Below are 20,697 nucleotides of genomic sequence, written 5' to 3'. Positions count from 1 at the left end.
CGGGACGGGCCAGCCGCGCCCTCTGACCCCGCGGGCCCCGCCCTCAGGCCCACGCGACCAAGTCGCTGCCGGAAGTGTCGGTGCGAGTCGGCCGGGAAGCATGGTGGGTTCTAGGTGCGCGGCGGCGGCGGCGGGAGCGTGCCCCAGGAAGCGGCCGCAGGAGGAGGAGACGGAGCCGAAGGAGGTGACAGCGGGCTGCGCGGGACGGGAACGGGAGTGGGCGGCGAGGCCGGGGGCCGCAGCGCGGGCCGCACGTGGTTACCGAAGGTGTGGGGCCGAGATCTGGGTGCTGGCCGCAGACCCTCGGCGAGCCGGCCGAGCACGGGGTGGGCCTGGGAATGGGCACAAGAGCCAGTTGTCTGTCTTGTGCTGGAGATGGCCCTGCGGGGTGTCCTAGGCAGAGAGCACCTCTAGCGCAAAGGGTGGCTGGAGTGGGAGGGGCGGGGCTGTGGACGGAAAGATGTCTGAGTAACGGAGAGATAGGAACCGGAGCTGGCCCCCGTGCAGCAGCCTCTCAAACCCTTTGAATGATGCCCCCACCATTACAAAGACTTTAGCTTACATCCGCAGTAAATACGCACATCATATTTATACGCTGCTTGTATGTTAGATACATTGTAAAAAAGAGAGAGAGAGAGAGGCTGTGAGAATAAGAGGACCTGAATAGAATCCAGTGACCGTCGCATGGACACAGTTTTAACTGGACTCACAGTGACTAATGCTGTCCAGCTGAACCCCAGCTCGGTTGGGGGTGTCATCAAATCTGGGTCATACGAAGCTTGGGCAGTGGAGCCTCTTAGCTGACTCCAGTTAGCTGGATTGCCAGACTGCCCTTCACTCTGTGACAAGTCCTCCCTCCTGCCCCCCGCCCCGCGGTCAGGCAGCTCCGGGCACCAGGCTTGGCTCCATGCGCCGTTTGGCTCTGCTTGTACCAAACCATTGATGCCATTTTTACTTGTTCCTGCAATTGTGTAGCTAACCAATATTGGAGACAAACAGCTTGAGTGAGCATGCTATTATTAGAGCTGTTTCTATGAAGACTGAGTTGAGTGTTACGGAATAACTGTTTTAAGTGCAGGTCAGCCAGTTAGCCGTGAAATCTAGGATTCTGCACTGAGATGCTTCCCGAATGTCCACAAGTTCTGGTTCCACATGTAAGGGCAGTGGCAGGCCCTGCTCGCTGTGGAGCTGGGGTGAGAAGGTGTCTGCTCAGGAAAGCTCCACTCCTGCTCCACCAGGGGCTGAGTGCGTAATCTCATTTTCAGCTGAGCTTCATTTTTGTCACTCAGAGTTCGCACCCCCTGCCTGTCCCAGTCTGGTTGAGTACAGGGACTATTCAGGTTGGAAAAACTCCTTAGGGCCTCTGGTCCTCTGCTGGCTCCAGCCCATCTCCTGGCCTGGCCTGGAATGACAGGGTGGATGGGGAGGGTGGAGAGCCGATGGGAGCTGGGGGCTGAAGAGGGGACATTGTCCTTCAAAGTCCTTCCCTTCTGAGAGGCTGGGACTTAAACGTCCCTTCCAAGGGCAGGTGGTTATATGGCTGTTGGAGGTGGGCAGTGAGGAAGGCCTGGGCGGGGGTGGGGGGGGTGGCTGGTTGTGTTGGAGGTGGGGGCTAGGACCCGAGGGCTATGGCTGTGGAGGCGGGTCACACAGCTCGTGGGCAGGCTGTGGGGTCTGCCGTCATTAACAGTGTCCTTCTTGCAGCCCTCCCTCCTCTGGGCCCCTGCTCCCAGCCTCGGGGATGGCAGCGATCCTGGCCTCTCCGACAGTGAGGAGAGTGTATTCTCAGGCCTGGAAGATTCTGGCAGTGACAGCAGTGAGGACTCCGCTGAGGGACAGGATGGGCCCAGCAGTGGCGAGGGCCATGGTGGGACAGAGAAGACCACTGGGCAGCAGGTGGGTGACTGAGAGAACCCGCATGGGCTCCCCTGTCTCAGTGGATTTGGCCAGGAAAGAACAGGCCCGCCAGGCCTTGGGCTCTCTGGGGAGGGGCGCCCTGCACTGCCATCTCCAAGTTGTTCTTGTTCTCGTCTCTTCTTTTCTTTCTCTAATAATTTTTATTTATTTATTTATGGGGGGGGGAGGGAGAAAGAAAGAAGGAGAGAAACATCAATGTGTGGTTGCTTCTCACGCGCCCCCTACTGGGGACCTGGCCTGAAACCCAGGCCTGTGTCCTAACTGGGAATTGAACTGGCGACCCTTTAGTTTGCAGCCCAGCACTCAATCCACTGAGCTATACCAGCCAGAGCCCAAGTTTTTCTAGGAACCCACAGGCCTTTGTTCTTCCTCCAGTGCACCTAGGGCACATCTGGGACTAGGCAGAACACCTGTTTGAAGGTGGAGTGCTCTCCAGGGGACTCAGCCCGTGTTACTAGACTCAGTCATAGGCTGGGTTTCTTAGGGGCAAATCCCGAGGTGGGGCCCCTCGTGGGCAAGGCACTGCCGGGGGACACACGAGGGAGCCAAGTCACCCCACAGGACCCCAAGAGCCACCTGTTCTGTGGTGCTGGGAAAGGGTGCACCCTGCTGTTATCTGGGTTAGAAGGAGAGAAAAGCTTAGTTCAACAGAAATATGACGTTTGTTTGTTAGAACGTTCTAGAGACAAGTTTATACGTATTTGTACTGGCTTCTACCCTGGAAGTTAAGACCTTGACGTGTAGAGCAGTCCACTCCCGCAGTGCAAGTCAGAGAGCCACGCTGGTGTGGTCTGTTTCCTTAGGAGGAAGAAACCTGAAACCAGCCTAGCCCGGTCGCCGCTCAGGCTTCAGCGGCGGTGCGGCGTGCCCAGAGGGGCGGTGCCCGAGCTCGGCTGGCCGGGGCCCGGAGGGCTGTGGGCGCCTGTCCTCCTTTCTCTTTCCGACTTTTTAAAGTTACAGAACATACGGTCCTTGACAGAAAAGGCAATGAATCTTCCATCAGCAGTGCTCAGTAAAGAGTGGAAGTTCCCACTCACTGCACTCGTTCCAGTTGGTGGCCACAGTGAATAGTTGAAGCACCTTCCCCCTTTAAAAATCAAGGATCCGTACATTTAATTATTTCACTTTAAAAAAAAATTTTAAAGATTTTATTTATTTATTTTTATAGAGGGAAGGGAGGGGGAGAGAGAGAGAGAGAAACATCAATGTGCGGTTGCTGGGGGCTGTGGCCTGCAACCCAGGCATGTATCCTGGCTGGGAATCAAACCTGCGATGCTTTGGTTCGCAGCCTGCGCTCAATCCACTGAGCTACACCAGCCAGAGCTAGTATTTCACTTTTTAAAAAAGATTTTGTTTATTTATATTTAGAGAGGGGGAAGGAAAGGAGAGAGGGAGAGAAACATCAATGTGTGGTTGCCTCTCACACGCCCCCTGCTGGGGACCTGGCCCACAATCCAGGCCTGTGCCCTGACGGGGAATGGAACCCATTACCCTTTGGTTTGCAGGCCTGCATTCAATCCACTGAGCCGCATCAGCCAGAGCTAAGCAGTTAAACTTTTATCCTTTTGCATAAACAAGGTATTCATAATAATTTTTAAAAATCAAAACTGTTTAGTAAAAGTGATTTTTTATTTAAACTTCATGAACCAGGTAATGTGTGCAGGCGCGGAAGGGGCACTGGCTCCAGGCGTGCCCCTGCCTGTCCCCTCCGAGCCACTGGGCACGTGGACGTCCACGTCCACCTGGGCTCTCGCTCAGGTCCCTGCACCTGTGTCGCTGGCTGCTGTCTGCAGTACTGCCATCCTGGGTCAGCGGGACCGAGTCTGTGGCCCAGGGGAGAGGACCTGCCCCGTCTGCTTCAGACGGTGGAGTGACCTCTGCGCTCTCAGTGGGAGGCCCCTGGAGTGGAGGCATTCCCTTTGGGTGAGGCTGCCCGTGGCAGTGGGCAGCGTGGCTGCTCCGGGACCTCCGCCCTGCCCTGCCCTTTGCACTGGGCTGGTGCGGCACTGGGGGTGCGGTGCCTTGGCTGCTGCCAGCAGGATCCTCCTCCTGTGTCATGCCCAGGCCCCAAGGGCCAACCTGGACAGGAGCACCTGACGTCGTGTCTCTGGCTTTTTCGTGCTGCAGCTGAGGGTATAGCCCTCCCTGCGGGAGGTGTTTCTGTCTCAAAGCACGGTCTTCGGGACTGGGTTTCCGTGTCTCTAGGCCACGACAGTGAGCTGAAGGGCCGGTGCTCTCAGCTCCTCAGCGGAAAGCCCCTTCGCTCCTTGTCCCCACCTGCTCCTCAGGTGCCATCTGCAGCCACCTCCGGGCTGAGCTGGGCAGTCCCCTAAACATCTGCTCACACCCCTCCTTGGGCGCCTGCGTCCTGTCCCCATCGCACAGCCCCAGGGGTGGAGACGGAGCCAGCAGGCCGGTCAGTGCTTCCTGCCCGTCCACCTGTCCCCTGTGAGTGGCCCCACGACAGCCCATTGTGCGCTGGTCCACGGCCCCCGGTGGCCGTTCCTGACTCCCTGGAGCCAGTCGAGGGCTGCTTGCATGCTGGGACCCTGCTGCCTCGTTGGGGGAGGTCAGGGCCCTCTTGGGGGTCTGCTGGCCCACCTTTCCATGCCACAGCTGGTGGATTGTCACCCGTCACACTTGTGGTGGGTCCTCAATGCAACGCCCCCTTCCCATCACCATAAGCGCTGGGAACCTGTGCCATCAGGGAGCACCCCAGGTGCTGCACCTGCAAAGGCCCCTCTCCACTGTAGCCCCTGAGGCTCTGCAGCCCCTGACTGTGGCCACGGCCGCTGCCTGGCGCTGCAGAAAACCAGGGGTCTCAGGTGAGCTACTTTGCAAGCGAGAGTGGCGTCTGTCTGCTTGGGGACCCACTGCAGGGGGTGAAGACCTCAGGGAGGAGAGCAGGCAGCCTGGCCCCTCCCTGTCTCCCGCTGCCTCCCTCTCCAGCCGGTCTCCTCCAGGCTGCCCGCGGCCTCCATGCAGCAGGCCCGTGCTGCCTCTTCCGCTGTGTGCTCCCAGCTGCCACTCAGCTCTGTGACATTCTGCCAGTGAGCCCGTCCCCCGGGGCCCACCTGCCAGGGTGGGGCAGCCCCCTGCTGACGTGCCCCCTGCCCTGCCCCCTGCGTCCTCCGGGCTGTAGCTCAAGGCTGAGGGGAAGGTGTGGTCATCTCCATTCCTGTCCATCCTTCTCCAGAACTCCCTTTTAACACCCCTTCCCCTCAGACTCGGTTCACTGTCCGGCCGAAGCTCCTTCCCTCTTGTCCTGGGTGGGAGCAGCTGCGTGGCTGCCCCGCAGCCCGAGTCCTCCCTGAGCGAGCGGTCGGGGAACGCAGGTTATCCTGACGTGAGGCCTCTGAGCTCGCTCACCTGGCCGGTGACAGGAGGCGCTCGGGTGAGGACCAGCGAGGTGCGCTGGGGCTGCATGTCGGTGGCAGTGGGGACACGGCCTGGCAGGGTGGGCCGGGGCTGGCGCTTCCCCACCCCCCCCGGGGGGCCGCCGCTCTCGGCAGACCGGGGCCTGTTGCTTTGCTGTGTATGGAGGGGCAGTGGCCTCGCCTTGTGTGCGCCCCACTCTGAGCACCCCTCCTGTCCCTGGCCCCCTCAGAGCTGACAGCCCTGTCCCCGTCCTTTGCCACCGTCTTGACCTGGGTCCCTGTCTGCCAGGCCACTCACCAGTCTCCTGGCTGCTGTCTCCAGCCCTGCCCCTCGTGCTGTCGACAGCGCGTCTGTGAGCTTGCTGCTGCCGGGAGCCCGCTGCCAGCTGGCTGCACCTGGTCCCCAGAGGAGGCCCCCCACCCCCACGCCCCCTTGTCCCCCTTGGCTCGCCCCCTGCTGATCACCTGCTTCGGGGCCCAGCAGGCCCCCCACCCCCACAGCGGAGGGCTGCCTGGTGCGGGCGCCTTCCCTGCTCACACGGGCGGGCCCCTGCCTGGAGCCGTTTCTTCCCTCTCCTCCTCCTTCGTGTCTGTCTTTCCTGCTCGTCGCCTTCGGTTTGTCCTTTCTGTTTCCCTGGGTCCGTTTTTATCTTGTTTTTTAACCTTTGGTGAAAAAGTTCCCATTTTCATGAGTTCATTTTGCTTGCCACAATCAAGAGAGACATAGTTACGTTTTAGCCCAGTGGGTGGCACTTTTAGAAACTTGAAGGAGTCCTGCCTGTGCGCCTGCAGACCTGGGGCGTGCTGCGTGGGGACCCTGCCGTGTCTGGGCCTCTCCACCCACAGCCCCTCCTCCGCCCCTGGGACCTGGGACGGCTGCCCGCGGAGCCCCGCTCCCCTTGGGGCCTGCCTGCCGCCCCTGAGCAGCTCACGGGGGCGGGCTTGGGGGCGGGGCCTGAACCCTCTCGGCCTCGTGTCCGCACGGAGTCACGGAGTCTCGGGTGCTGGCGGCGGGGCTGGGGCGGTGGGGACCTTCGTGTCTGTGCTGGCACCTTTTCTGTTGGACGCCTCGGTGGTCTTGTTTCTGAACCACCCGAGTGTCCCCAGACTTGGGAGGGCCGAGTCGCAGGCCGGCTGGTTCCCCAGCTGGTCGGGGCGCCGGCGCCGCGCTGCTGCCCCCTGGCGGCTGCCATGTTCCCTACAGTGCCGGGTCGCGGGAGGGTGCGGTGCCCCGGGAGGGCCGCGCAGGGAATGCCTGTGGGAGGCGCACGTCTGCTGCTTCCTGCCAGGACCCCACGGCCGTGCCTGTGGCACAGGTGGTGCGGGACTGGGCTGCACCTGGAGGGGGTCCGGCGGCTGGCGCTGTGGGCCGCTGTGAGTGGTACCCCACTGGGTGCTCGTCCAGACTCACAGACGGCCTGGCTCAGGGCCTGGGGCAGGCGTGCCTGCTGGTGGCAGCGGGAGCAAGGGTGGCAGGAGCTGGGGTTCACCCTCGGTGCCCCCCACCCGCGCCCCATGCCCGCCAGGCCGGTGCTGACCCACTCGGAGCGGGTGGGGCCCCGGGAGCAGGGGCAGGGGAGACAGGGAAACCGAATCCTGCCTTGCTCTGGGCCTGGAAAAAAACTCAGTCTCCCACCCTCCTCACACTGAGGGGAAAAACAGGCCGGAGGAAGAGCCGCCTCGCGGGCCTTTGGCTCCTGCCGGGGCGGGGGCGGGGGCAGGGGTGGGCTCTGGGCCGGGGGCGGTGCTGTGCTGGGGGTTCCTGCTTGGAGCACTTTACTGCCCCCAGGGGTGAGCAGTGGGCTGTTTTCCCCATCACCCCGGTTCCGGTGCACCCGATCCCCCCCACCCTGCGGCTGGAATCTGTTTTCCAGGTTGAGGTGTGAATGCTCAGAAACACCCACTCACTGACCTGGTGGATGGGTCAGCCTGGGGCCAGGGGTGTGGTGGGCGGGGCCTGCCACAGCCTTCTGAGGGTCTGGGTGCCCTCGGCCAGCTGGGTGGGAGGTGACTCTCAGCTAGGCTTCGGCAGAGGGTCTTGCCCTGAGAGTGGGCCAGCTCTGGCCCCTCTGACCGTGCCTGACCGGGCCCACGGGGCTTCCCCAGGTAGACGGCCTGGCCCTCGCCTTGTCCCTTGGGCCTGGGCTGGTGCGGGGCCCTGGGGCGGGGGGGGGCTGGTTGTGGAGCTGTTGGGCCGGGGTCCCCACAGCCAGTTTTCTCATTCAGGGGTGCGGGCGCTGCTGACGGCCTGTCGCTGGCGGCACCCTTCCCAGTCTGCCTCTGGTGCCAGTCCCTGCCTGAGGTCCCCTCCCGGCGCAGGGACACTGATGGGCTTGGCCCTGGACAGGAGACCCTGAGGTGCATGTCCCCCACAACCAAGAAGCCCATTTAGACCTGGGGTCCCAGGTCTTGTCCTGAGGCCACACTGGAGCTTCTCAGAGGTTGGGGGCAGCCCGCACCTCGGCCTGAGAGTCAGCAGGAGGGACGGCGTGTCCTTCCCACACCCCTGCCGCCCAGGAGGGGCCTGGGACCTGCCCAGGGTCGGAGGATGCTGGTGTCCCGGCGTAAGCACTTTCCCATCTCCCTCCGCAGGCCAGCACGACCCCCTCCGGGAGGACAGAGGTCTCGAGAGCGCGGGGCGAGGACGGCGAGTACGCAGAAGACAGTTCCGACGAGGAGGTAGGGCGGGCTCTGCCCGGGGCAGAGGGGAGTCAGCCCCCAGCGCGGCCTGAGTGGGCGTCCTGGCCCTCAGCCCCACTCCTGGTCTGGAAGAGTGATTTCGGGGTCTGGGACTCGTGACTGCAGCAGTGTGCGTGTGTGTGCGTGTGTGTGCGTGTGTGATCGCCCAGAGCGGGGCGGGGGGGTGCCGTGCAGTGTCCCGTGCTCACGGCTCGGCCCTGTGGGGTGGCTGGTGCTCTGGGGTCCTCGGGCACTCCATGGGGGCTGTGCTCACGCTCCAGGTGGGCACTGGAGGTGGCTCCCCACACCAGCGGGCCTGTGTGGGCTCCCTGAGTGAGAGCCTGGGTGCCGTCCCCGGCGGGTGGCGGGTGCAGCCACTCTGTCGGCGTCCTGCGGAAGACCAGTGGCCGGGTGCTCTGCCCTGCGTCCCGGAGGCACAGGCCGATGGGGCCCCTGAGTCTGGGTGTCCCCCCACGTTCACGTTCTGAAGGGGAAGGTGGGAACGGCATGCTGCTGGGCCAGGGGTGTGCAGTCTGGCATCCGGAGGTCCTGGCGGGCGGGCGGGCGGGCGCCGAGTCTGCTGCCTGCTGCGACTCGGGAGCCCCGAGCCCCGGCGGTGGCCCTGGTGCCGGCTGGCCTCTCCCCTCCCTGGCGGCTCTGGGGCAGGTGTGGCCTGGGGGCTGGGGGACCAGGCCCTTGGCCTCAGGAGCGCTTCCTGCCGCCTGTCAGGGGCGGCCAGGCCCGGGGAGGGTGGCCCCCCTGCTCGCTTCCACCCCCATCCTAGGCTCTGCTGGCAGCGGCTGCAGGAGCCTTGGCCGCCGGCCCGATCCGGTCTCTGTGCGTTCAGAGAACAGAGACAAAACAAAATAAATTGGTTTCCTGGCCGGAGCAGCGGGCGCTCTCGGCAAAGGGGGGCTGTGCAGCGCGGCTCCCTGCCTGTCTCCCTCCCCGGGGCTCTGGCTGTCGGCAGCCACATCCTGTCGGCCACTTTTTTGTATTTGGTATTTTGAGAAATCGATGATGATTGTAAATGGAGTGCAGGCCGGGGGAGGGGCCTTCCACCTGGGGGGGTTGCTCCTGTCCCGGAGCCACTGCGGGGGCTGCGGGCGCTTCCTCCGCGATGACTATCCCATATGTGGGCTGAGTGACAGGAGGAGCCGCCGCGCCTGCCCCTCTGCTGCCAGCACGGCCAGGCCGCGGCTGGAGGGGGCGGCAGAGCCCAGCTTTCGGGGCCTGCGCGCCTCCTGCCCCGCCCCCGCCCCCAGCCCGGGGCTCCTGGGTGCCCAGGGGCTCCTGTCTCCCACCTTGAGGTGGTGGCTGGGTCTGTGGATCCCAGCAAAGTGAGGTGGGCTTTGGCTGAGGGGGCCCAGAGAGTGGGGGTGCAGAGCCCGGCGTCCCCCAAGGCTGTGCCTGGCCGGCTGGGGCCTGGGGCTGGGCACGCTGCTCGCATGGGCCCAGCCCTGGTGTCAGCCTCAGTGTCCGTGCCGGGGGCCTCGGGCCCCAGGACCCCGCTCGGCAGCAGGCGGGGGTCCTGGCAGGTGTGTGCTCCTGGGGTAGGGGACCCCCTGCCGCCCAGCCCCCACCCTGGGTGCAGACCTGAGGCCCAGGCTGGGGGTGTGTGGGGGGGCTGCTGGGGCATTGGGCCTCTGCGGGCAGCGGGGGCGGGGCCAGCGCCTTCCCAGGAGACCCGGTGCCCCTGTGCTCGCCCTCCATCCTCCTCCCGAGTTTGTTCCGTTCCGAGCTGCTCTGGGGGAAGCCCCCGACCCGCCGCTAGGCCAGGCAGGGCCCTGCCCGCGTGCGTGCACGCGGGAGCCTTGAGGAGCCTGCGAGCGGCGTCCGCCCCGCCCCCCCGTGTCCCCCTGCCCCGCTCCACGGCACCTCACAGACGTGATCTCATCCAGCCGCCAGGACGGGGTGGGGGAGGAGGGGCTGGGGAGGGGGCTGGCGGCCTTCGCGGCAGCTGCCCCTCTTTGTTTCAGCCGCTGGAGAAACTGAGGCCCACAGTGGGCGGGGGAGGCCCCCCGCAGGCTTGCGGCTGTGTGTCTAGGAAGCATGGTCAGGGCGAGGGGTCAGGGCCACGGTGAACTCCGGTCCGAGAGGCTGGGAGGAGCCCTGGCCACACCCCCCGGTCGCCCCCGGGCCGGGGTGGGGGCGGGGCCGAAGCCCGGCGGGCCCTCGGCCCCTCGTCTCTGCGGTTGCGCGGGTCCCACGGGGACAGCGGGCCTGTCTGCATCCCGAGCCCACGATCCCCTCTGCTCTCCCGCCAAGCGCCGTTAATGGCTTCTCCCAGCTACTGAACCGGCAGCTGCCTCCAGCGCTGGCGGCCTCCCGCTCCTCCCGGGGCGCCTGCCCCCCGCCCCCCCAGCCGCGCGCGCACTCTGAGCGCTTGCGTCGCTGCTGGCAGCCGGGCCGGTTGGCTCAGGTTTCTGAGCTGTTTGTGGGGACGCCCGCCCGTCGCTGAGCCTGCTGGTGTCTCGGCCTCACAGGCCGCCCCACGCCTCTGCCTCCCTGGCGGCCTTCCGCCCCCGCCGCCAGCCTCCGAGTGGGGCCGCTGGCCAGGACCCGGGTCTGGGCCCTGCCTCTCCTGGGGGGTGGGGGGGGGGCGCTGGCCTGCAGAGCTGAGCCGCGGCCTCACAGGTGGCACCCACGAGGGCTGAGGGACGTGATGGCTGTGGCTGCAGGCGCCCCGGCGCCTGTGCCTGGCTCCAGCTCTGAGCAGGGTGCTGGGGGGGCCGTCTTGTGTAGGGCTCCCCAGGAGCCACCTGGTGGGAGAGGAGAGTCCCCCTGGGGGGGTCAGTGAGGAGGGAGCAGGGGTGGAGGCCCTTGCTCCTGGGGAGGTGCGCAGTGAGCATTCCGGGGCCCAGCAGGGCCTTGGGCCCGGCCTGTGCAGCAGCTGCGGGCGGGGGTGGGCTTCAGAGCCCCCGCCTGCTGTGAGCCCCTTTCCGTGGCAGCGGGAGCCCTGGCAGGTGGGTGGGAGGGTGCTGAGCAGGAGCCTCCTAGGAGGGGAAGGTGCGCCCTGGGGCTGGGGCTGTGACACTGGGAGCCGGGCTCCGCGGGCCGGCGGGCAGGGGCCCTGCGTGCAGAGGAGGGCCGCCTGGGCGCCCGGGGCTCGGGCCGAGGTTGAGGCCCGAAGGAGACGGCGGGGCCTGGGGGCTGGCGCCGAGCTCCCAGGCCCCAGGCCCCGCCTGAGGCAGCAGCTCTGTCTCCGGTTAGTGTGGCTCAGAGCAGCCTTTGCCACCCGGCCAGGGGCCCTGGACCCACACCCACCTGGGAACTCCCATGGAGCCCGCTCAGCCCCAGGGGATGGGCAGGTGGGTCGGGTCTCCGGTATCTGAGGGCCTGGGGGCAGGGGTGGCCTCTGTGCCTTCTCCCCCCATAGCCCTGCAGGTGCTGGTAGGGGGCCCAGCAGTGAGCTTGGAGGGGCCCTGCGCCCACAAGCTCGGGGGGGGGGGCTGGTCAGCCAGCGTGGCCTTTGTTAGGGGCAGACAGGAGGAGCTGGGGGCGTCTGGGCTGGTCTCAGCGGAGCTGCTCTGCTACCTGAGTCGGCAAATGATGGGGCGTGCCCGCGGAGGTGTTTGGGGAGGGTGCTCTGAGTTCCCCACCTGGGACACCTGGGCCCCACTGGCTGCAGCCAGTGGGCTCTCCGCTTCTGACCCGTCCACCGTGGTGGTGGGGGCGGGGGCTCCGCTGTCCTGGGCCTTTGGGTTAGGACCTGGCTTTCTCCCCTCCGGTCTAACAGCCAGGACTCGTCCTGCTGGAACCTTCTGTGGGTCCAGCTGCAGCAGGTGGGCCAGGGCACTGGCTCGCGGGGTGGGGGGCAGGCCCCGAGGAGGAGCCGGGAGGGACGGAGGTGCAGGAAGGCCGGGCGCCCCGAGACAGGCGGGAGCTTCGTGCTGGGGAGCAGCGAACACTGCCGGCATTGTAATCGGAGAGGGGCACGGGGAGAGAGGGAGCTGAGCGAGGGCGGCTGACCCCGCGCTCCCGGGGGACAGGTGGAGAGGGAACGAGGAGCGAGTGAAGGATTCCAGAGGTGGGCCGGCTTCCTCCCTCGCAGACAGACAGGGAGGGAGGTGGCAGCGGGCCAGGCCGTACCTGCAGTTCCAATCTGCGGGCCTGACAGCTGCAGCCACTTTGGGGAGGGGGAGGGGCGGGCTCATCCAGTGGAGCCGTCGCGGCCCAGCCGCGCCTCCGCTAGTGGCCGCCTCCTCCGGCCAGTTGGGGTGGGGACCCTGCCGGCCTGCTCCCCGGCCTGGCCCCGGGGCAGGGCAGCCCCGGGGAGCGGGGCCGGGCCGTCTGTGCCCTCAGCCAGGGCTCCCAGCACAGCGCCTGACCCAGAGGGGCTGGCGGCGCTCACCCCGTGGGGTCACATGTGCTTCCTGGCAGCCACAGGTGCTGAGCAGGGCGGGGGCTGCTGGCCTGCGGGCGCGGGCGGCCCGGTGATGAATCATGTGGTGCCGCCGGCAGCTCGTTCCCCGGCCGGGGACAGGGAGCTGACAGCCGGGGCTGATCGGAGTGTTTCCAGCCCAGCTTGGCCCACGGCGGTGGCTGCTGGCCCTAGTGCAGGCTGGCCCCCTCCTTGCCAGATGCCTGTGGGGCACAGCACAGAGAGCCTGGGGCCTTTGTCCCAGGGCCGGCTTGAGGGGGGGGAGCAGGGCTGGGGTGGGCGGGGAGCACCTGCCACCCCCGGCCCAGCGGCTGTGAGCAGCCGAGTGGACTTGCGTGGGGCCGCCCCCGCCACCCCCAGTCTGGTTTGAATTTCTGGAGCAGCGGAGGGTGACGGAGTGCTCCTCCCTGCCCCCTCTCCCCTCCCCTGCTGGCTGGCGGTCCAGGCCCTCGCCGCCGCCGCTGCTACTGGTGCAGCTCAGGGAGCAGCCGGGCCTCCTGCCCGGCCCGTGGCCGGCCAAGCTGCAGCCGCTGCTGGAGTCACAGGCGCAGAGGCAAAGGGCTTGGCCCGTGCGCACTGCCTGGGACAGCCTGGCCCCCGCGCCCTGGGGACTGCCCCAGAGGCCCGTCCCCGAGCCGACTTCCCACCTGCACACACCTCCGCCTGCCAGCAGCTCCGGGGGAGGGTCCCTCCCTCTGCACGTCCTTCTCTCGGGCCTTCCTCGGGGTCTGCTCCCTCTTCCCCTGTGGCCACTGGCTGCCCGTCGTCTTGGGGGTTTTGTGAGGGCAACGTGCACCCCCAGCCAGTGGGCCCTGGAGCCTCCGCACAGCCTGCCCGGTGCGGCGGGAGGGGCCGGGGGGCCTGGGGGGACTGGACTGGCCGCGCCTCTCCCCGGCTCAGGTCCTGAAAGTGCCCCAGGGTCCCTAGAGGGGAAGGGGGCCTCTCTCAGTCCCCAGCTGGACCTGGAGCCCCGCCTGGGTCCCGGGTCCTCGGGCAGGCGGGGGGCTTCTGCAGTGACCAGCTCGCCCTCCCCTCCCCTCCCCTCCCTGGACCAGCTGTAGCTCCTGCAGGATTAAGGAGAGGAAATTTGGAGTTGGGTTTCTCTGAGTGGACCTGCCGCCGTGACTTTCTATCCTGTGGTGTTCCTACCAGATTGGACACAGCCCCCTCCAGCCCGTGATGGCTCTGGCTTTGAGAATTTCCTCCAAAATCACACGGCCGCTTCCTGCTCCGCAGTTCCCTGGGGCCCGTCCTCGCGGGGGGGGGGGGGCACATTCGGCCCTGCCCTGCTGGGGCGCCCACGTGGGCCCCCGCACCTGGCTGCTCCCTGGGGGCTTCGGAGGGCACGCCACCGGGGCCCGAGGCCGCCTGAGCGCGGAGAGGGCCCAGGGCCAGCACCTGGTGCTCTGCACCCTGCCCCACACGGGGCCACACCATCCTCCCTCTCTGCCTGCGGAGCTCACACCACTGAACTGTAATTGTCACCTGCAGGACTTTAATGGTGGGCCAGCTGTGCTCGGCTTGGGGAGGGGCCTGGATTGCCCTCCTCATTAGCAGATGGGGGAGTTGGGTGGACACAGTGGTAGGTGGCCGGGGTCCTCCCAGTGTGGGCAGTGCTGAGGGGCTACATGCTGAGGGGCCTGGCAGGGCACACCCCCAGGTGCACGGAGGTGGCTGCCTCCAGGCCCATGCCAGGCAGTCCCCCTTGCTGCCTCCCAGTCCATTTTGGGGGCTCCACGGGCACAGGCTGCAGTGCCAAGGCCCCGAGGTCTGGCACAAAGCCCTGAGCAGTGCCAGCCTCACTGTTGGGGGCTGCCTGGGTGCCGTGCAGGTCCTGAGAGCGGGGCCCTGGGGCTGTCTGTGTCCATCGGTCCTGCCCTCCTGCCCCTTTGCTGGTCTCCTCGGGCCCCAGGCCACAGCTCCCAGGCAGAAGGCCCCTCGCTCTGCCTTGAGGCCTGGGGGGTGGGGGTCTCCCCTGAGAACGGGGGTGCATCCAGCCCAGGGGGGACACAGCTCGAAGAGAGCCAGCCCTTGGGGTGGGGGACGGGCTCAGAACGGATTCTGGGCCCTTTGTCCGGACAGTGTGCTTCCACCTTTGGAAGATACTGTTTTGTTTTTAATTATACAAAATTTCCAGGCTTTATATTACCATACCACAGACACGAGATGCCAGCACACAGTAACCAGAAGAAACCCCCGGTAGGAAGCCAGCATGGAAAGTTCCAGTGGGCCTGGGCAAGTGCTGTGGCCAGCTCAGAGTCCTGCCTGCCGCCTGTCTGTCCATCGACCCCACTCGAGGCCGGAGGCGGCCCGGGCCCGGGGGGCGCCCTCCTGTGCGGGGGCCTGTGCCCGAGTCAGGTCCATGGGGGCTGTCCGTGGGTGGCCCAGCGGCATCCGCCTCTAGCTCCGAATCGCCGTCTTCCTGTCCCGGTCCTTGCTCTGCGGAGGGAGGGCAGTGTCAGGGCCTGGGCAGGGACCGGGCGCCAGCCCGCCCTCTGGGCTCCCCCATGCCGGCTCAGGTGGCGGGCCAGGGAGGCACCCCCTTCCACGCTCACCCCGCTTCCCCGGGCGCCGGGGAGGAGAGCACACGCTGCCGCGCAGCCGGAATTGTAAAATTAAATTTCCCAGATGTTCAGGCCCCAGGAGCTCGCGCGGGCTGTCTGGAGAGGAAATGGGGATCGGGAGAAGCCGGGCCGCGGCTTCTCCGCACTCACCCCGCTTTTCCGGTGCCACCGAGCACAGCGGGGGCTGCAAACCACAGTGGCCGCTGTCCCGTGGCTCGGCCCCCAGCCCCCGAGTCTCCTGCCAGCATCCCACCAGGGCAGACCCACAGCCACGTCTGAGCGTGCAGCCCTGAGCCCAGGGCCGGGCCGGGGAGGGTCGGCAGGTGCCGGCAAACCTCAGGCCGGGGCGGGGGCTGCAGCCCGGCGGACTGCCCTGCAGGGTCGTCCTGCCCCCTCGCTGCCCTTATGGGGGTGGGGGCCAGGATTGCCTGAACCCACCCTCTTCTGGCCCCCGTCCTGTTCCAGGTCGGTGCCTGCCCTGCTGGCCTCTCTCCGATCCCCACCAGTTCTAGGCAAGGCTCTCTCGTTCCCCTGGGTCCTGTGCTCTGGAGGGTGCCGGGGGGAGGCCCAGCCTTGCAGCCTCACCCCTCCCTCCCTGGGAGCTGTGCCCTGGGGTTGCAGGTGCTGCGGGGGGGGGGCTGCCCCACATCCACACTCACCAACTTTCTCTGGTTGCTGAGGCAGAAGGTGCAGATCTGCTTGGGCTGGGCGTTCTCCCCGTCTCGGGCTGGGGGTGGCGGGGGGCTGCCGGCGCGGGCTGCGTGGAAGAAGGCGGGCCCCGAGTGGCAGGGCTGCCCGTCGCCGCAGGCCTCGCCCACCAGCAGCACGTTGCCCAGGTGCGAGATGTAGCTGGAGGCCAGGCGCAGCGTCTCGATCTTGGAGAGCTTGCGGTCGGCCGGCTCCGTGGGGATGAGCGTCCGCAGCGCGGTGAAGGCGGTGTTCACGCTGTTGGTGCGGTCCCGCTCCCGCGCGTTCGCCGTGTGCCTCTGCCGGGGCTCCCGGCCGGGCCGGCCCCCGGGGCCCGGGGCGCCCCCCGCCCGACGGCCCCCGGCCCGCCTCCGGGCGCCCTGGAGGCCGCAGCGCGCCGCGTGTACGCGGCAGGGCTTCTCGTCGGAGCCCGAGCTTTCGCTGCCTCGGTCCTCGTCCTCCGACAGCGGGCTCACCTCGGGGTACAGGTAGCGGCCAGGCGGCGCCGAGCGCAGCATGGCGAAGGACTCGGCCGGCCGCCGTCAGCTCCTCCGCGCGCAGCGCATGCCGCCGGGCCTCGGGGGCGGGCGCCCGGGCCGGGGAGGCGCGGGTCTGGGGCGCCCACGGTGGCGGTGCGCCGCGCGCACGTGTGCGTCCCGGGCTGCGGCGGGGGCTGCGGGCCGGGCCTTTATAGCAGTGGCGGCCCCTCCCCCGCGCAGGCCCGCCCTCCTCCCCGCCTCCCAGCCCCTGGAGGCCGCCGGAGCAGGGGCCCTGCGTCCCTCAGCCTTCTCCCGCCTCGCTGAGGGGCCGGAGCATCCCGTCGTCTCCGGGGGATGCGGGGGAAGCGGGAGCCCCCTTACGGCTGGTTCTGGGGCTCTGCCGTCCCCTCCTCTAACCCTCAGCGGAGGCAGGAGGGTCAGATGGGACCCATGACCCCAGCCTTTTCCTCTGGCATGACCAAGTCCACCCAGCTGCCCTGGCCTCGGCGCCTAGCCACACCCTGTCTGTCTCTCCCTTCCATGTGCACTTGGTTCCTCTGTGCCAGGCAGGCGCGGGGGGGGGCGGTGCACAGAGGAGCACTGAGGGGCTGTGCCCCCCGGAAACCCCACTCACATTTACACCCGGGGTTCCCCGGGGGCACAGCCTGGCTGTCTTGCACCTGCCCCCACCTGGCACGGGCTGCACCCTCCAGGGCCGGCAGAAGCCCTGCCCTCTGCCTGGAGCCCTCCCTGCCTTCCTGGCTCGTGCTGCTGCTCTGCTCTGCTCTGGAGAAACCTCTCCGTGCCCCTCCCCTGCCACTGGGTTCCCCACCAGGGTCTGCCCAGGTATGAAATAGCCATGTAGACTTGGGGACACTGGAGGGCCCCCCCCACCCCATGCAGGGAGAAGGGCATGCCTAGCAGTGGGCGGGTCCCACAGACTCGCTCGCTGGGAGCACTCGAGTCTGCAGGTCTCGGGGTGGGCAGGTGCGGAGGGCCAGAGCCCAGGGGGTCCTGCTGCAAGGGGGCCTGGGGCTCCCAGCTGGGCGCAGGCTCCTCTGAGCCCCTCCCCCTGTGGCTACTGTTGCAGGAAGCGGCCGCCGGGCAGCAGTCCTTGGGCTGGGCGGAGGGAGGGTGGTGGCTGGCAGGGGCCTCGACCAGGAATGTGTATCCAGGAATGTGGCCACTCTGCCCGTTTGGGGGGGGGGCAGGATGGGGAGGCTGGGGGGGGTCTTCGAATGCCTGTGGGGCAGCATGCAGTGGCTCCTGCCTCCCCTCGGAGGGGCTGGCGGGGTCTTCCCCGTCTGTGGCTGCCCGTTTTTGCGCAAGGCCCCGCCAGGGGAGGGAGCCCACGCGATGAGCTCACCCTTGTCTGTGGCTCCAGAGCCCCGGCCAGGGAATCCGGGGGGAGGGGCGGTGCTCGGGGTCGGCACCACTTCAGTGGAAAATGTGAGGTGCGGCTCGGAGCTCCTGCGGCCGGAGGGGGGCCGCCCGGTCGCCGCGCCACGTCACACCCCGGGCCGGCACGTGTCGGGGGCCCGGCCCCGCCTCAAGGCCCTTCCCCTGGTTCTCGCCCTTCCGCCGCCTGTGTGTCTCTGGGGGCCGTGGGGGGGGTGCACACGGTGGGTGTGCGGTGCTGACGCCCCGTCCGCCGCCAGGACGTGCGGAACACGGTGGGCAACGTGCCGCTGCAGTGGTACGACGACTTCCCGCACGTGGGCTACGACCTGGACGGCAGGCGCATCTACAAGCCCGTGCGGACCCGGGACGAGCTGGACCAGTTCCTGGACAAGATGGACGACCCCGACTACTGGTGCGCCTGGGGGCGGGGCCGGGGGGCGGGGTGGGGGCTGGGGGGGCCGGGGCCGGTTCTGACGCCCCTCCCCCAGGCGCACGGTGCAGGACCTGACCACAGGGCACGACCTGCGGCTGACCGACGAGCAGGTGGCCCTGGTGCGGCGGCTGCAGAGGGGCCAGTTTGGGGACGAGGGCTTCGACCCCTACGAGGTAGGTGGCAGTGGCTGGCCCCGGCGTCTGGGGCAGCTGCAGGGCCCTGGCCCACGGCCTGTGCTTGTGTCCCCAGCCGGCCGTGGACTTCTTCAGCGGGGACCTCATGATCCACCCTGTGACCAACCGACCTGCCGACAAGCGCAGTTTCATCCCGTCCCTCGTGGAGAAGGAGAAGGTGGGTGCCCCTCCCCCGGGGTGCGGCCCTCACCCCGCCCGCCCTGACCACGTGTGTCCGTCTGCAGGTCTCCCGCATGGTGCACGCCATCAAGATGGGCTGGATCCGGCCTCGCCGGCCCCGCGACCCCACCCCCAGCTTCTACGACCTGTGGGCCCAGGAGGACCCCAGTGCCGTGCTAGGACGCCACAAGATGCACGTGCCTGCCCCCAAGCTGGCCCTGCCCGGCCACTCGGAGTCTTACAACCCGCCCCCTGAGTACCTGCCCAGCGAGGAGGAGGTGGGTCTGGCCTGCGCAGGGTCAGGGCCTGGGCCCCTGCCCCTGGCCCACGTCAGCCCCGGCTCACCCCCAGCTCACCCCCACGTCCACAGCGTCAGGCGTGGGAGCAGCAGGAGCCTGGGGAGCGGAAGCTCAACTTCCTGCCACGCAAGTTCTCGAGCCTGCGGGCCGTGCCCGCCTACGGCCGCTTCATCCACGAGCGCTTCGAGCGCTGCCTCGACCTCTACCTGTGTCCACGGCAGCGGAAGATGCGGGTATGCAGGGGGCGGCGCACCTGGGCAGGGTGTGTGGCAGGGGTTCTGGCTGACCACATGATCTCCTGCCCCAGGTGAACGTGGACCCTGAAGACCTCATCCCCAAACTGCCTCGGCCTCGGGACCTTCAGCCTTTCCCCACGAGCCAGGCTTTGGTAAGAAGGCGGGGGGGGGGGGGGGCAGGAGGCACCCTCGCTCCTGGGTGTCCGTCTCCTCACTGCCCCTTCTCTGCAGGTCTACAGGGGCCACAGCGACCTCGTCCGCTGCCTGAGCATCTCCCCGGGGGGCCAGTGGCTGGCTTCAGGTAGGCCTGAAGTTGGGGGGAGCCCCAGGCCGCGAACCTGGGTGGGAGGGAGGGCAGGTGCTGAGGTCCTGTCTGCCGTGTCCAGGCTCAGACGACGGCTCGGTGCGGTTCTGGGAGGTGGCCACTGCCCGCTGCATGAGGACTGTGCCCGTGGGGGGCGCGGTGAAGAGTGTCGCGTGGAACCCCCACCCCACCATCTGTCTGGTGGCCGTGGCCGTGTGAGTGCAAGGCTGGGCGGTGGGGGCAGGGGCTGCCGTGGCCGCGGGGCTGCCGTGGCCGCGGGGCTGCATCTGGCTCTGGCCTGCAGGGAGGACGCGGTGCTGTTGCTGAATCCGGCCCTGGGGGACCGGCTGGCGGTGGGCAGCACAGACCAGCTGCTGGGCGCCTTCACCCCGCCCGAGGAGCCCGCCCTGCAGCCTGCCCGCTGGCTGGAAGCCTCCGAGGAGGAGCGCCCGGGGGGCCTGCGGCTGCGCGTCTGTCACGGCAAGGTGACTGGGCGTGGGGCCCGGCGGTGCGGTGGGGGTGGGGACGGGCCCCGCTCAGCCACCCTCGCCTCCTGCAGCCGGTGACCCAGGTGACCTGGCACGGGCGTGGGGACTACATGGCCGTGGTGCTGGCCGCCCAGGGCCACACCCAGGTGCTGATCCACCAGCTGAGCCGCCGCCGCAGCCAGAGCCCCTTCCGCCGCAGCCACGGACAGGTGCAGCGGGTGGCCTTCCACCCCGTCCGGCCCATCCTGCTCGTGGCCTCGCAGCGCAGTGTCCGCCTGTACCACCTGCTGCGCCAGGAGCTCACCAAGAAGCTGATGCCCAACTGCAAGTGGGTGTCCAGCCTGGCTGTGCACCCTGCAGGTGAGGGCGAGGGGCCCATGCACCCTGGCGGGGGGGGCTGTGGGGACTCACCCCTTGGGTGGAGCCCCCAGCACCGGGTCCCACCCTTGGGTGGAGCCCCCAGGCACCAGGTCCCACCACATCTGCTCCCAGGGGACAACCTCATCTGCGGCAGCTACGACAGCAAGCTGGTGTGGTTCGACCTGGACCTCTCCACCAAGCCCTACAGAGTGCTGAGGTGAGGCCCCTGCAGGTGGGAGTGGGGGGGTGGGGGTCCTCCCTTGCTGCTCCTCTCAACCGGCCCCTCCCCAGGCACCACAGGAAGGCCCTGCGGGCGGTGGCCTTCCACCCCCAGTACCCACTCTTCGCGTCCGGCTCCGACGACGGCAGTGTCATCGTCTGCCACGGGATGGTGTACAAGTGAGTGCCCAGCCCACCCGCCCGCCCCCTGCCCCGAGGGGTTGAGGGGCGGGCACGCCTGTCTGAGCCACTCCCTCCCCCACAGCGACCTCCTGCAGAACCCGCTGCTGGTGCCCGTGAAGGTGCTGAGGGGGCACACGCTGACCCGCGACCTGGGCGTGCTGGACGTGGCCTTCCACCCCACCCAGCCGTGGGTCTTCTCCTCGGGGGCCGACGGCACAGTCCGCCTCTTCACCTAGGGAGCCTTGTGGCCCTGGGTCTGGGCACCTGCTCAGGACCCTCAATAGAGATGTTTCTCTCCTCTGACTGGTAGTGTGACCTTGAATTTGAGCTCTTG

The 20,697-nt window shown here is 67.8% G+C and overlaps 2 protein-coding genes across 2 annotated transcripts; one reads left to right on the top strand and one right to left on the bottom strand.

The window, feature by feature from the left end:
• Window positions 1-51: 51 nt before the first annotated feature.
• Window positions 52-20,666, top strand: BOP1 (BOP1 ribosomal biogenesis factor). The gene is made up of 16 exons (XM_045860845.1): window positions 52-184; window positions 1,705-1,896; window positions 7,887-7,973; window positions 17,746-17,900; window positions 17,977-18,094; window positions 18,171-18,272; window positions 18,340-18,552; window positions 18,645-18,806; window positions 18,881-18,961; window positions 19,041-19,110; window positions 19,196-19,328; window positions 19,418-19,598; window positions 19,673-19,961; window positions 20,094-20,178; window positions 20,253-20,360; window positions 20,446-20,666. The coding sequence occupies exons 1-16, from the start codon at window positions 101-103 to the stop codon at window positions 20,597-20,599; spliced, it is 2,214 nt and encodes a 737-aa protein (XP_045716801.1). The 5' UTR covers window positions 52-100; the 3' UTR covers window positions 20,600-20,666.
• SCX (scleraxis bHLH transcription factor) lies at window positions 14,476-16,264 on the bottom strand. Its single transcript, XM_045860953.1, has 2 exons — window positions 15,581-16,264; window positions 14,476-14,796 (listed from the first exon to the last, which is right to left on the bottom strand). The coding sequence occupies exons 1-2, from the start codon at window positions 16,124-16,126 to the stop codon at window positions 14,758-14,760; spliced, it is 585 nt and encodes a 194-aa protein (XP_045716909.1). The 5' UTR covers window positions 16,127-16,264; the 3' UTR covers window positions 14,476-14,757.
• Window positions 20,667-20,697: the final 31 nt, after the last annotated feature.

Source organism: Phyllostomus hastatus, unplaced genomic scaffold, assembly GCF_019186645.2.
Source record: "Phyllostomus hastatus isolate PE091 unplaced genomic scaffold, TTU_PhHast_1.1 phas_scaffold_21, whole genome shotgun sequence".
Lineage (NCBI taxonomy): Eukaryota > Metazoa > Chordata > Mammalia > Chiroptera > Phyllostomidae > Phyllostomus > Phyllostomus hastatus.
Note: the sequence above shows the minus strand (reverse complement) of the source record. Positions and strands in the feature narration are given on the sequence as shown.